The sequence below is a fragment of the Dendronephthya gigantea genome, unplaced genomic scaffold (genome assembly GCF_004324835.1).
Source record: "Dendronephthya gigantea isolate DGI-Jeju-01 unplaced genomic scaffold, DenGig_1.0 000012F, whole genome shotgun sequence".
Lineage (NCBI taxonomy): Eukaryota > Metazoa > Cnidaria > Anthozoa > Malacalcyonacea > Nephtheidae > Dendronephthya > Dendronephthya gigantea.
The window spans coordinates 423083-437049 of NW_021163022.1; the positions used below are offsets into that span (position 1 = coordinate 423083).

A 13967-nucleotide genomic window follows, 5' to 3' on the forward strand; every position below is an offset into this window, starting at 1 on the left:
TGTTTATAAGGTACATAAAAAACCTGAACATAGGGTGGCGCTAACACGATGGAATCAGGTTTTATACGATGTTTATCGTTATAGTACACTAAGTACAGAGTGCCGTACAAAACTATTCTTACAAGTGACATGAATATGTCCAGTTGAATGGCTGATGTGATTTTATGTTTCTATATGTGTTTAGTCAACAATGACTTTTGCATACAGAAATAAAGACATCTTCTAACAAAAATTTTATTTTAATTTTTTTTGTGTTGTTCCCGCCACAAATGGGAACAACTGCTGAGCTGAGCGTCACGTACTCGTTACCATTTGAAGCATCATATTGAATTACTCTAATTTGAACAAAGAAAACTACTTCTCGTTCATGTGGATAACTTATCCTTTATAGTCATTGATATTATGTTCTCTATATAATATATAACGGACGGAGAACGAATTCTCATTATATTTAGAAATATTAATGCCCAGAAAAATAATAGGCGAAAAAGAAATATTAAAACTTTATTGTGTTTCATTACATTTAAACACTTCTTTACAAGTGGCAGCGTCAGACTATCAATACATACATGCGAATGATGCAATATTCGATTCATCGCTTTACAATTACTATCCTATATATGCACTCAGTTGGTCACATGCATCTATTATTATTACACCTTGAATTGATGAAGGTCCGCTCATTATAAAATTATAACCGAACATGATCTTGAGCTATTACTGAAAGAATAGACCAGCAATCAGTTTGAACTTAGAACTACTTTGAATGAAATGGATCTCAAGTTTTATTCTTACCAGCTAGGGGTGAAGATGCGAAATATTTTACATAGTATGATAAACGTTTAAATAAACATTAGAATACAGTAGATTCTTCCAGTGAATCATTTATAAAAATGCGTTTTTCACCGTTATTTCAGTGCCTAACTCAAAAGTTCTCAAAACAAAAAAAACTTTCTTGGTTTTTTTATTATCAACAGTATATAAATCATCAATTTCCAGCACTTTAGAAAATCATATTTTTTGCTTAATATCAGTTCAGGAATAAAGAGAATTAAACGGTCCCAATCCAACAAGAAAAACAGATTAAGTAAATCCTAAATTCTTCATTGACATTACTTCCTTTTTCTTAACTCCAGTCTGCAGTTCATCAGTGGAACGGCGTTTACGTGATCGTTTAATCATATAGAACAATGCACCAATCAAAATCAGACACAGGCAACCAAATCCAGCGAAACACAACACCAACGTTATGTTGATCTCGGGTTGACCTTAGCAAGGAATACGTATTTAATTATAAGAAGGGTAACTAGAGATTATTCTTTTATCCTCAAATTTCCCCCAAATGTACACGTCATCACACACGCAACGAAACTTGGCCGCCTGATTGGCCGCCTGTGAAATTTTTACAATTTCTGCCGCTTTAATAGTAATTTGTTGGCTTATAATGTATATAAATGAATAAATGTATGTTTAAATGAATTTTTATCTCCGCCAAAAAAAATTATGCCAAAAAAATTTATGCCAAAAAAAATTAGTGAATCAGTTATGTTGAAGAAACAAACTCAAAATCACGCAGATGACCTAAGCAACCCAAATCTGGTTTCTTGCTTAACTGGACAAATTTAAATCATTTTTGACGCGGTTCAAAATCTGAACTTTTGAGGTTATATCGTATTTCTACTAATCATTTCGTGTGTTAAGATTAATTCACAGGTCAGGGCTTGTTATACCTTTTGGCGTCTTGTCAGTTGATTCTCTTTCATGCATCAATGGACCAAATGATAGCGCATATTTTCTCGATGCATCATCTGATGGTTTGTCGACAGCAGCGCGACGATAACGCTGCAGACATGAAGTACTACGGGCGCAGGTGGAGTTAGAATCTTGTCCGTAGCAGACAACAAGATCGCAGTGAAGGTAGACGAACCGATGTTGTGACAGAAATCGGAAAGCCTGAATACTGAAACGCTGTACAGGACTCATTCTCGTTGAATAATGGCGGATCGTTTCATCTTTATCACAGCTGAATGTATTACAGAAAATATAAGCTTTCACCGCAGAAACGCGGCCATGCAGTATCCAATAAATTCGAATGAAGTTAGCTTGTTATTAAAAACCGTTTCGGGTACAATAACTAATAGTAATATGTGGAAAGTCATTTCACAATGAAGAATATATATGTTCAGACATTGTGAAAATCTCATACGATTTAATGTACGCAAATTCATTTAGTTTATTTCTACGGCTCTAAAACGAGGTGGGTAAAATTTTGATGTGGTTTCAGATCATTTTGGTTTAAGAAAAACCGAATCGCAAAAAGATTTTCTACTTACCCGTCATCAATGAAGACATACTGTGGGGTATCATAAGGTCTGTTCGTAGGTGTAGCTCTACACGTCTCTGCGCGCACGACAAGATCTAAGTTGCTCGTGTTTACAGAATATTGAATATAGAGATTATCTGACAAAGACTTGGCAACTGGATAGTCTTGTGAAGTGTATGATTCACGGTAATCACCTCCTTTAAAAACACCCAATGTCAGAGTGAAATTTCCTTTCGCACCTAAAAATATTTGAGTCGTATATCAATAGTAGCGTTTCTATTCCAATCAAGTTGTCTGGTTCAGGCTATAAATCTTAAAACGGTTTAAAATAACGAAGCCTGGATCGTGATTGGTTAACGTGATTGAGTGGTGGTAGTGGCAGTACTCCTCATAAATGTTTCAGGAGTTTTCAAGACAATTGTTCTAGCCACAATTTTTACTAGTGAAATTATACATTGTTGGGACGATCAATAGACATTATATGTAACGAAGTAGGGGTTCTTAAATGTGATACTTACTTAGAACAACAAATGTGCTTTCTTTTGCTGGGGCAAAACTGAAAGATCCAACAGTACGTTTTCGAGGATATGAACACGTCATCGCTGCAGTGAAAAGATAATTTCTTGAAACAGAACCAGAGCCGCCATGACTCGATTCCATCTCGCTAAGTGTGTTGCTAAAATAGAGGGTTTGATCGTCTTTTGTGAACACTGTTCCACAACCAGTAAGCTGAGTTTTTACAATGACATGAGTTGAGTTCCAGTTAGCTTTGCAGGAGCGGCTTAGAAGGTAAAGACGATCAACATTGACGTGTTTGGGAAAATCTTTACGGTCAAATACAGCTGTCATGTAGTCGTTGTCACAAAACACCTGGAAATGGTATGCTAAAATAACATATATTAGTATTATCACTTTGCCAACATAATCACAAGTATTCGAACTTGCCATCAAAAACAAACGTTATAGTGGCTCTCTACTGCCATAACTACTGTCATCGTGAACAAAACACGAAATGTACAAAACTCACCATCACAAGTCTGAGAGGACATATTTTTAGAAAGGCTTGCCAGTTGCGTAAAATTGTTCAAAGTGATAACATGTTGATCCACTGGATCTGATGCCATTTCTCTCAGTTCCTGCATGGATAAACTCTGTCCAATCCCCACGCTGAATATCACAACGCCAGAGTTCTTCAGTTGCCGTGAAGGTCCGCTAACTTGTCCTGTGTTACTACGGCCGTCCGTTAGGATTATCATAACTTTTTTGAACTCTAGAATTGACGACAATGAAGCGGTGACTGAACACAGGTGAGGGTGCTAAAGTTCCGAAAACTCCATCTATACCGCGTTAGTAAACAAATTAAATGAGAAGAATAAAGACTTACAAAATTAAGTCATGCAGTGGTGCTTAAATTATTAAGGAACGAAATACTTTCTTGTTCATAAGATGTTTCATAATTTTACCTGATCCTCTGGCTCCATATTGTGCTGTGAACATAGAATTATATGCCAAATTCAACGCCACGCTGGTGGCAGTTCCTCCAGCTGTAAATGGAATTCTATCCACGGAATTATCGAACTCGCTTTTAGTAGAAAAATATGTCGAAAAGCGAATACGAATGTTTGCAAAGCTTGAAAACGACATCACAGAAATCCGGGTCTCTTCTCGACCAAGCTTGTAAAAGTCTGCAAAGTCTTTTACAAATTGTTTCATTCGTTCAAAATTATTGTAACCAACACTGCCAGAGCTGTCCAGTATAAAACCAAGATCCAACTTGTTTTGACATCTGGTAAAATTCCCTGAAAATATTAAATTATAGAATTGCCGTTAGATTAAGGTAATATTTCCGGCAGTAAATATTCATATTACTGAATATTCATACCCCCATCAAATGAAAACATTGAAATTCTTGTCCGCCGAAGCAAGAAACGGTGCAGTTCACTGCAGTTAATACGAACACAAACCTTTTACGGGACAGTTGACTTCGTCGCTCCCATCAAAACAATGATTTCTTCCATCACAAATATTTGATGAATCGATACATCTGCCGTTTCTACATTGGTACTCGTTGTAACCACACTGATATGGTGTCGTGGAAGATGCCAATATAACTCTTTCTATAAAAGTATATGCAAGCTAGGTGTGGTTATTCTGGTAAACGGACTCAGGTCAATGGAAAGGGCATATGAGAAAACTAACTGATACACGGCACAGTGTTCAGTACTTGAAGAATTTAAATTTATTCGCCACACGTTGTGACACACCTGTCTCATGATGCTCTGATCTAGTGCAATGATAATCATGTTCCCAGATTGACATGTGAACAATCCCAACAATTTTACTGGAACACTTTATACTGACAGCGTAACTGTCACAGTTCATGAAAATCTCAGAATATTAATATGGTTAAACCTAACAATCGCGTTTGTTGGGGGCACGATAAAATCAGAAAAAGTTTTTAAACAGTTTTCATACATACCTGTCGACGAGGGTTGAATTGCTAAAGTGCTTTTAATCACTGTAAAAATAATTTCACATCTTTATAATTTATCGTAAGAGACACCACAGGAGGGCGTGTCCCGCCAGGCATGTGTCCTCAAATCTTACAGGACTTTTAAATAGCGTACTAGAGAAATTGCTATACCTATATATATATATATATATATATATATATGGAGAGGTTTTAATAAAATATGTATAGGCTTTTTGGCATAGCTTTCCAACCAGACAGACGGAGTGGTATAGCCACTAAATAAATGTCTTAAATTTACAATTCAAAATTCGATGAGCGCTCATGTCTGTATTTCTGTTTATCTCTACAACATTTAAAAGGTGCGTCTAAATGTTTCTTTACCTTCAGTGGAGGTCATCAAGTTGTATCCTAAAGTAGAAGTGGTGGAGATGTATCCTGAAAGAACAGTAAAATATCATGTACTTTGAAATTGTTTAGTAAATGAAAAGAATTGCCAGTTATATTAAGAAAGAAAGTTCAATGAAAAACTCATAAAATGAGTATGAGTATGGTTCTATTTTTATATGAAATAACTCGTTTAGATAAATTTTTATGTTCATATAGTCAGCAATGGAACTAATATATAATTATATAATTTGCATGAACCAGTTCTTTTAGTTTGCAGTTAAGCTGATTCCCATTGAATGAAAATGTTTCCTGACGATGGAATGTGTGAATATCAGCATTTATTATTGTTTGATTTGTATAACCGCAATAATTTCAAAAGTTAAATTAAAGTAAGGTTCATCGCTTCATGCATTGAACTTTCTTTCTTTATATAGATGGCTTCTTTTGTCAATCATTCAATGTTGTTTTAGGTTGTAACAATAAAGAGGATAATATAATTAATTAAGTTCAATTGACAGATAACCACCTCTTTTTCCTTTACAACGAACACCAGCGTCATCATCATGATCACAGTTTTCACGACCCCATCCTCGATGTTTGCATAAAAATAGAGATGACTCATCACCTTTACATTTTACATCATCCAGCCAAATCTTTCCAGTTCCTTCGCCAAAGTGAGCACCCTTATACGCTGCTTCTGCATCTTGAAAACCAAGCTGTCTGCAGACAACACGAGCATCGTTCATGTCCCAAAAATCATCACAAACTGTTCCCCATTGTCCCTTATAATAAACCTCCACTCGTCCTTCATTGTCTGACTTACCACCAACAATTCGAATGTCTAAAATTGGAAACAATCCTTCAAAGGGAGCCTAAAAAACAATTTGTAACACGGAACTGACTTTCAGTTCTTCGTGGGAGCTGAAAAAGGAATCCTGGAATACAAATGGAAATAAATCGGACTTTATATACTGCATATCATGTATAGACCAGCAATAAGGAAAGTCACAAGCTTCCTTCCCTGTTTACTGACTCCTGTAACCTGCAAAATACTATAGAGGCTACGTTACGTAGGCTATGTTAGGCGTTTACGGCCAAGCTGCTAAGGCATTTTGTGTTTTAAACGTTCTACATGATAAAACTCGTCATATAGAGCAGTCATTTAGAAACGTAAAGGCCATTGCTGACGTATTTAACTATATGATCAGCAAATAATTGGCTTGAAGTGTGTGTTTCATGTTTGCTGTATAAAATTAAATGTCAGAACGGCTGCCTGCAATTCTACCTATATAGCACTGAAACTGTAAAACCTTGGCTTACTATTAATAGTATTTAATAATTAGACGCCGAAGGCGTGGTGGCTACAAGCCTATATTCATTGAGCGGAAGAATAGGCTTGTAATCACCGAGTATTGTGAAAAACATAAGGAATTTACAGTTAAACTCATTAAATTACTATATGTTAACCTTCATATCACTTAATTTAAAGCTGTATTCGATCTCGTTTGATTTTTCAATTCAGTGTTTGCAGCTTTGTTGTTTTACATGTGTGGAATGTATATGTTTATTCCAGCTTGCCTCAGAGAAAAAATCATTGCTACACCACGCACCTCTTGAAAGATTTCGAAAATTTTTTTGATTTCTGCGAAAAGTTCAGTTGGGACATTAGCTTGTACATGCCTTGATCTTCCACCATCAGCTATACCCCGGTGACCCCAGTAAACCCCCGGTGACCCCAGTAAAAACCCGGTGACCCCAGTAAAACCCCGGTGACCCCCCACAGTAAAACCGAGTATTGAATCTTTAACTTTATTCAAAGTGAGCCTGATCATATAGTCTTCGTCTTAGATTCGAATTCTATGCAACTGTAGTTACCAATTGAAGTAAAAAAGTTTGACGAACATTTGTTTCAAAAGTTTGACCAACACATGTTTTCTCTGTAGCCTTGCCTCAAAATATCGATTTATTATCGTCTTTTAGTTATGCCAGGCAATGAATTCAACTAAACTTCATCATTCTTCACCAGAACCCGCCATAGTTTACAATCAATTAACATCAAAAGTAAAGACATACCACTGGATTTTGCTTGAGTAGAAGGCAAATACAACATCAGTGTGCAGAATGGGATAATAAGCCGCATTTTACACGATTTATTACTCATGCGACAAGATTTCTTTCAAGTTATGAATTTCTTTTTCCAACGTCCTGCACTGGCTAAGAACAAGAAGGGTCTGCCTGTCTTACTGCAAAACATCCCTCCATTTATATAAACTGAATTTTTCGCTTAAATTTTATCTAATTGAAAAATCCAATTAAGCATATCCAAACTGATCTTTCTTTAGCAAGCATGATAGTCTGCACGTTAAGTGTTTAACTCGTATCACAGATAGAGAGGCAGAAAGGAAACTGTTGCATGTAAAATAACAGACTTGAAGTTCTCCGATCCGCATGTCAGTTAAAGAGTCAACTATTTTCAAGCTGTGAAACCGAAAGCATTAGAATAATAAAGCCCTAAAGGAAATTCATATATGTCATGTCCTGTTCATGGCGTGTTCTTTTAATTATTATTACTTATTTTCATATACGTCTTATTTTCGTAATTCCGCAACCAAAACAACTGCCTAAAATAGACAAAAAACGTCTAGAGGTTTCGACCTAAGGGCCTTCGTTAGCACAGTTAGAATAACTATAAATTAATGGTTTGGTTAAGATTAGATGAACGATCGACAAAGACCTAATTAGTGTTGAAAATTTCCCATACTTTTGCGATAGTTGCAAATTCCGCCATTTCTAGATTTTAAGTGTTTTACAACCGACTACTGCGGTCAAACTATAGCTCGCCAGATAATAGGCTCTTTATGTCCAAACATATTTATACGTTTTTACATTAAATCATCAAGCTCAGCTAGGGTGGTAGAGATTGAAATGCATTCCTGTTCAAGATTACGCCATTAGATAAATTATCACGGAAATAGGTAACTGCTTTGATTTAATCTCTGAGCGAATTATATTAATTATATGAGTCGATAGCATTATATTCTAAGCTTCTCATGCATTGTTATCTAGAAGTTTGTTTTGCCTTTACTTACGTTAAGATGAGGTAACGGATGAATTACGTAACTTGGATAAAACCAATTACGCCTATTGATAACAAATATATAAAGCATAAATCTTTAATTATAACATTCTATTATACTTTAGATTAAATCTTTGTTGACTGACAAAACCGGCCGAATTTTCAATTTTAAAATCTTCAACAAAATAGCATGATAGCGGACAATGAGAAAACACAAGAATAAAGAACGGATGATAATGAGAACTATTATTGTCTTATGACAACAGTTTGCAAGGTCAAAGAAAGGCACTCCTTATATCCTTATTGAATAAACAACATCGATAATCCTAAAGTTTTCTTCACAATATAGTCATGCAGTCTCAAATGTTACGCCTCCGTGCTGTATAAATTTGATCGTTAATTCTTTATCACTTCAGGGTTTATAGGTTTATCAGTCTTCCAATCAGAAAAGTGATACTCAAAAATATAATCATGCCTACCGCCCACACAAACAAATTGTATGCACTATTTATTATACATGTGACTGGGCTTGGTGCAGAAATAACTTCCCAGCTTGTATATAAGTTTGGATAATTGCCTAGTACTTTGCAAGAGGCTATATAAACTATGTTGACCACATGCAATTTAGCAAATACTTTGTAGCATTTAATCGACAAATATGTGGAAATTTTTTAAAAGATTTTATTGAACATTGAAAATTTAATTTTTATTTAAGGGGTTAAACCTGTCTGTGTATTCCAGTGTTATCTGTCTCTCGAGCGAGCTCGCTTGATCGCAAACACCAAGCCCACAAATAAAACCATACTCAGGCAACCAAATCCGACCATGGACCCAAACAGCGTGGCGTTTAACTCGGAGCTACCTGAAAGATAAAAAAATATAAAAAGTAATACTTAAACCATGTTTTTTCCTTTAGTAAACGAAAATTCCCTGCCACAACCTATTTAAGAGATATGGACTCGAGAGATGTCTAGTGTATGACTGAAAAGGAGAAATACAATTTTATTCCAAGCAATCTGACAGGAATCAGAGCTGTGTGGACAAAGATGAACTTGGTCATATACTGATCAAGTTTCGAAAGAAACTGCTAGATATTGATAAAATTTAACTGGAATAAAAGCTGCTACCGAAGCACCGAAATAAATGAAAGTTGCATGGGATGAAAGATTGTTTGGTCTAAGGGGCTATTCACATGAGCCCGGTTACCGAGATTTAGCAAAGCCTAAAATGGACTTTGAGGTATTGAAATGAATAAACAACACAATTCTGGTAGTCGTTTGATCATCCTAACATGCAATGGCCTGTGATTATTTCTGTTTCAAAAAGACTTTTTTCAATACCTCAAAGTCCTTTTTACGCTTCGTTAAATTTCGGTAACCGCGGGCTCATGTTAACAACCCTTAAAGCCCGTTTTCCATTAGGCGAATTTATTTGCGCGAAGCGAAGCGATATCTGAAATCCAGTGATGTGATTGGCTTGCGAAAAAAATATCCGCGAAAAGTAGAATCGCTTCCTACTTTTTATCTGTTCGCGCGAACAAATTCGCCTAATGGAAAACGGGCTTAAGGCAGGTCGAACTATCAATTGAATTGTTATAATGTGGTACAACGTTGTTTGGAATAAATAGAATGTCGCACTTCAAATCAGGACTTTAAAACGCACCCTTTTCCCTCTTGTGTTGTAACTCTTTCTCTTTTACCAATGGACCAAACGACAGCGCATACATTCCTGATATATCATCTGATCGTTTATTATCAGCATCGCGACGATAACGTTGTGGACATGAAGTATTTCGAGAGCAGCTGGAGTTATAATCATACTTGTAGCAGACAACAAGATCACAATGAAGATAGACAATGCGGTTCTGAGACACGAAACGGAAAGCCTGAATACTGAAACGCTGGATGCGATCCATTCTGTTGGTGTAGTGGTGGATAGTTTTATCTTTGTCACAGCTAAATAGAAATTAATAAGAGTTTAAACATACTAAGATTTCCTTAGGAAAGAAATTCGATCAAAATTTCTACTTACCCGTCATCAATGAAAACATACTGTGGACTATCATAAGGTCTGTTCGTGGGTGTAGCTCTACATGTTTTTGCACGCACGACAAGATCTGAGTTGCTCGTGTTTACAGAATATTGAATATAAAGATTATCTGACAGTGATTTGAATATCGGGAAGTCTTGTGCAGTGTATGGCTGTCGGAAATCACTACTCTTGAAAACATCAAATGTCAGAGAAAAATTGCCTTTCCCGTCTTAAAAAAATGAAGAAATGTTAGTCAGTTAGTCCTCCTTGCCCTCGGATTTTCAGATTAATCCTTATTTAATAGAAACCGGTCACCATGCACCATTGTTATACACCTAGTGTCAAATTCATCCTTTATGCTTTCCTATTGGACAAGAGGTCCACGCGTGGAGAGCTTCAAATCTCCATGATTACGCGTGAACAACACGAGCGGCCATCAAATTTCATAATTTTTCTAAGTATGACATTTTGAAGCCCGTTGCTATGCTTTCCGGTAACGCGACCATGGAAATCACAGGAAAGTGGCGAACATGTATTTTTTTGAGAATAAATAATTTTTCTACCGTTTTTGAAGTTAACCTTATATTGTTTCACATTCGCAAAACGCACTGTTTTCCTAGGGCATCAATAAATATAAGTGTTATAATTGATCTGGGGGGTGCTCAAAAGCCCGGAGACCAGTATATGTCTTTATCATAGCTTTTATGGACCAGGAAATATCGAAATTTAACCAAAGACGATTTGCAAACCGATAAAAGGTCCATTGATTTCACTGATTTGCCAACGAAAATGTGAGTTTAGACCTATTGATCTTATGATATAAATAGCAGCACTCCAAAGGTAGTTAGTTTAGCTTAAAATTCTTTCCTCGTCAGTGAAGCAGCTTCCTGCAGTGTTTCCTGCATGATTTGGAGCAAGATTTAACTTCATCGACGAGAACAGCTGTATTGAAAATACGGCTTAGATTCCTAAAGCTCTTAAAATGTTATATATACGTACTCAAGCTCACGAACACTTTTTCTTTTGCTGGGGCAAAACTGAGAGATCCAACAGTTTGTTTCCGAGAATATTCACAAGTCATACTTGCGCTGAAGAGATTATCTCTCGCAATTACCCCAAATCCACCACGAGCACGTCTTTCTTCAGAAAGAGCATTGGTAAAGAAAAGTGTTTGTTCGTTTTTCGAAAACACTGTTCCACAACCAGTAAGCGAGGTTTTTACAATGACATGAGTTGAGTTATAGCTGGCTTTACAATATCGACTTCGGCTTCGAAGATACAGATTGTCGATGTTGACGTGTTTTGGAAGATCTCCTCGGTGGAATACAGCTGTCATGTAGTTATTGTCACAAAACACTTGGAAATGAGATGCTAAAATAAAAATACGTTATTGATTAATAAAAGAATCTATTCATAGAGTTTTTTATATCGTACAAACATCCTGATGTATTTAAACTCACCATTGCATGTTTTGGAAGACATTTCCTCGGCAAGACCTGCCAGTTGTGTGAAATTATTTAAAGTGATAACATGGTGATCAACTGGATCCGATGCCATCTCTTGTAGCTCGGGCAGGGATAAACCCGATCCTATTCCGACACTGAATATTACAACGCCAGAGTTCTTCAGTTTTCGAGCTGGTCCTCCAACCTGTCCCGAGCTACTGCGCCCGTCTGTTAAGATTATCAAAACTTTTTTGTACTCTAAAAAAAATGATCGAATTTATTGTCATGGTTGAATCTTGATCATGGTTGAAATGATCTTGATAGGGCGGAATTTTCTTTCTATGTTAACCGTTAAAAGTACTGGTGAAAGGGCCACGTGAACGTCACGATGTAGCTCACAACATAGTAACTTGAAATCATCTATCAAGTCACTGAATCAAGTCACTGAGTCACACAGAACTACCGACATGCGACTCCCCCATGCCTTTTACCTGGCTCTCTGGCTCCATTGCCTGACCTGAACATTTCATTATATGCCATATTTAAAGCCCTTGCTGTGGCGGTGCCACCATTGATATACTTAATTCTGTCCACAGCATTATCAAACTGACTTTTATCCGAAAAATATCTCGATAACGGAATGGGAATGCTTGGAATGTCTGAAAACGACATCACAGACACACGGGTATGGTCACGGCCAAGTTTGAAAAAGTCTGTAAGATGTTTGACAAATCCTTTCATTCGCTCAAAGTTATCATATCCAACACTACCAGAACTATCCAGCATAAAACCAAGATCCAACTTGTTTTGACATGTCTTTAAATTTGCTGAAAATCAGTATATACACGTTATTACATTTCACTCATTACAAAAGTCATTACACTTTCATTTCAGGAGATTCATCAGTTACACATGCATGACACAGATTGAGGTCGATGAAATCTAACTTCGATTATTTAACTGGTATTCATTTTTTTGTTTTATTACCTCGACAAATTACGAGGTGTTCATCACTTTCATCCCCGCAGTCATTGTATTGATCACAAACTTGTCTTCTACTAATGCATCTGCCATTCCCGCATTGAAACTCCCAGGGCAAACAGTAACTTGTCGTTGGTATTGTGGTTTTCAACGTTGGCGTTCCTGAAAACGAATCGCGTTAGTTGCTATATAACAAACTGTTGGCGGCTATTGCTTGATAAAATATATATGTATGTTTGACTATATATACAACCCAGATATAAAATTTACTGTTAGGCTTATTAATATGCTATAAGTATAAGCCTATAACAATAATGCTATAAACCCATTGTTATATCAAACTAAACGCTCAGGCGTTCACTCGGGCTACAGTTATCTCGCTTGAGCTTGTAACGCCTAATTTTTTGGTGCGAAAATAACAGTTATATGACGTAATCTAATGTTGCCTAAGCGGTCGGGAAAACCGAGCGAGAAACGATCCTAGGACGATTTCGATTCGTTCGAAACATCGTGCTGCCCACGCGCGATTTTCGTAAACTCGCGACCCAAAAGGAGAAACCGAGCCCGTTTTTTAACTCGCTCTACCAACGGTAACCCGAGTAATTATGAACTTTCAATCATTGCGCAGTATTTTGGTCACATGTATACATCTGTATTCTCCATAAAGGTCTTATGAATGTGTAATTCATATAATTATTAACTTTGATACAACTAATCTTAATTAGTATTCATAACTTTGTTACACACATGCACTAAAATGCATTAAGCTCATTTCACAAACCTCGTTACCGTACAGACCGGCAGCTCGTATTTTAACTAGTTATTATATATTCTCACCTCCATTGACACTACATCGAACACCAGCGTCTTCATAATGACCACATTCGTGAATCCCCCAACCTCGATGACTGCATGAAAATAGCGATGACTCAGAACCTCTACAATCAACATTATCAAGCCAAATCTGTCCAGTTCCATCGTTAACATCACGACCCTGATAAGCAGCTTCTGCGTCTTGAAAACCAAGCTGTCTGCAGGCAACACGAGCATCGTTCATGTCCCAATCATCATCACAAACTGTTCCCCATCTGCCGTTATAATAAACCTCCACTCGTCCTTCATTGTATGAACCATTAGCAATAATCCTAATGTCTATAAAATTGAAAAACAAAATTAAAACCCTTTAACAAGAAAAATTTAAACCTTGTTTCAATATCTAAATCTAAACAAAATTTAAACGCCTGTTTCAAT

General features: G+C 36.5%; 2 protein-coding genes across 2 annotated transcripts in view; both read right to left on the bottom strand.

The window, feature by feature from the left end:
- Nucleotides 1-1083: 1083 nt before the first annotated feature.
- On the bottom strand, nt 1084-7369 carry LOC114519007. Its single transcript, XM_028539064.1, has 11 exons — nt 7257-7369; nt 5710-6024; nt 5178-5231; nt 4803-4841; nt 4288-4440; nt 3787-4122; nt 3351-3593; nt 2842-3207; nt 2334-2562; nt 1731-2023; nt 1084-1268 (listed from the first exon to the last, which is right to left on the bottom strand). Exons 1-11 carry the CDS (start codon nt 7342-7344, stop codon nt 1084-1086), a joined length of 2301 nt encoding a protein of 766 aa, XP_028394865.1. The 5' UTR covers nt 7345-7369.
- A 1587-nt stretch (nt 7370-8956) lies between these two features.
- The window catches only part of LOC114519008 (deleted in malignant brain tumors 1 protein-like), a 31347-nt gene continuing 26336 nt past the window's right edge, over nt 8957-13967 (bottom strand). The window contains exons 55-62 of the mRNA XM_028539065.1: nt 13554-13868; nt 12723-12878; nt 12227-12562; nt 11751-11993; nt 11290-11661; nt 10291-10519; nt 9922-10214; nt 8957-9121 (exon numbers count right to left, since the gene is read on the bottom strand). Coding sequence (XP_028394866.1) covers nt 9003-9121; nt 9922-10214; nt 10291-10519; nt 11290-11661; nt 11751-11993; nt 12227-12562; nt 12723-12878; nt 13554-13868 — 2063 coding nt within the window. The 3' untranslated portion in view covers nt 8957-9002. The remainder of the gene's footprint in view (nt 9122-9921; nt 10215-10290; nt 10520-11289; nt 11662-11750; nt 11994-12226; nt 12563-12722; nt 12879-13553; nt 13869-13967) is intronic.

Coding starts and splice junctions, on each gene's coding strand:
- LOC114519007 (XM_028539064.1), bottom strand. CDS start 7,344: ATGAGTAATAAATCGTGTAAAATGCGGCTTATTATCCCATTCTGCACA. Junction 5,232..5,709: donor TCGTTGTAAAGGAAAAAGAG/GTGGTTATCTGT, acceptor CTGTTCTTTCAG/GATACATCTCCACCACTTCT. Junction 2,563..2,841: donor AAGCACATTTGTTGTTCTAA/GTAAGTATCACA, acceptor AAATATTTTTAG/GTGCGAAAGGAAATTTCACT.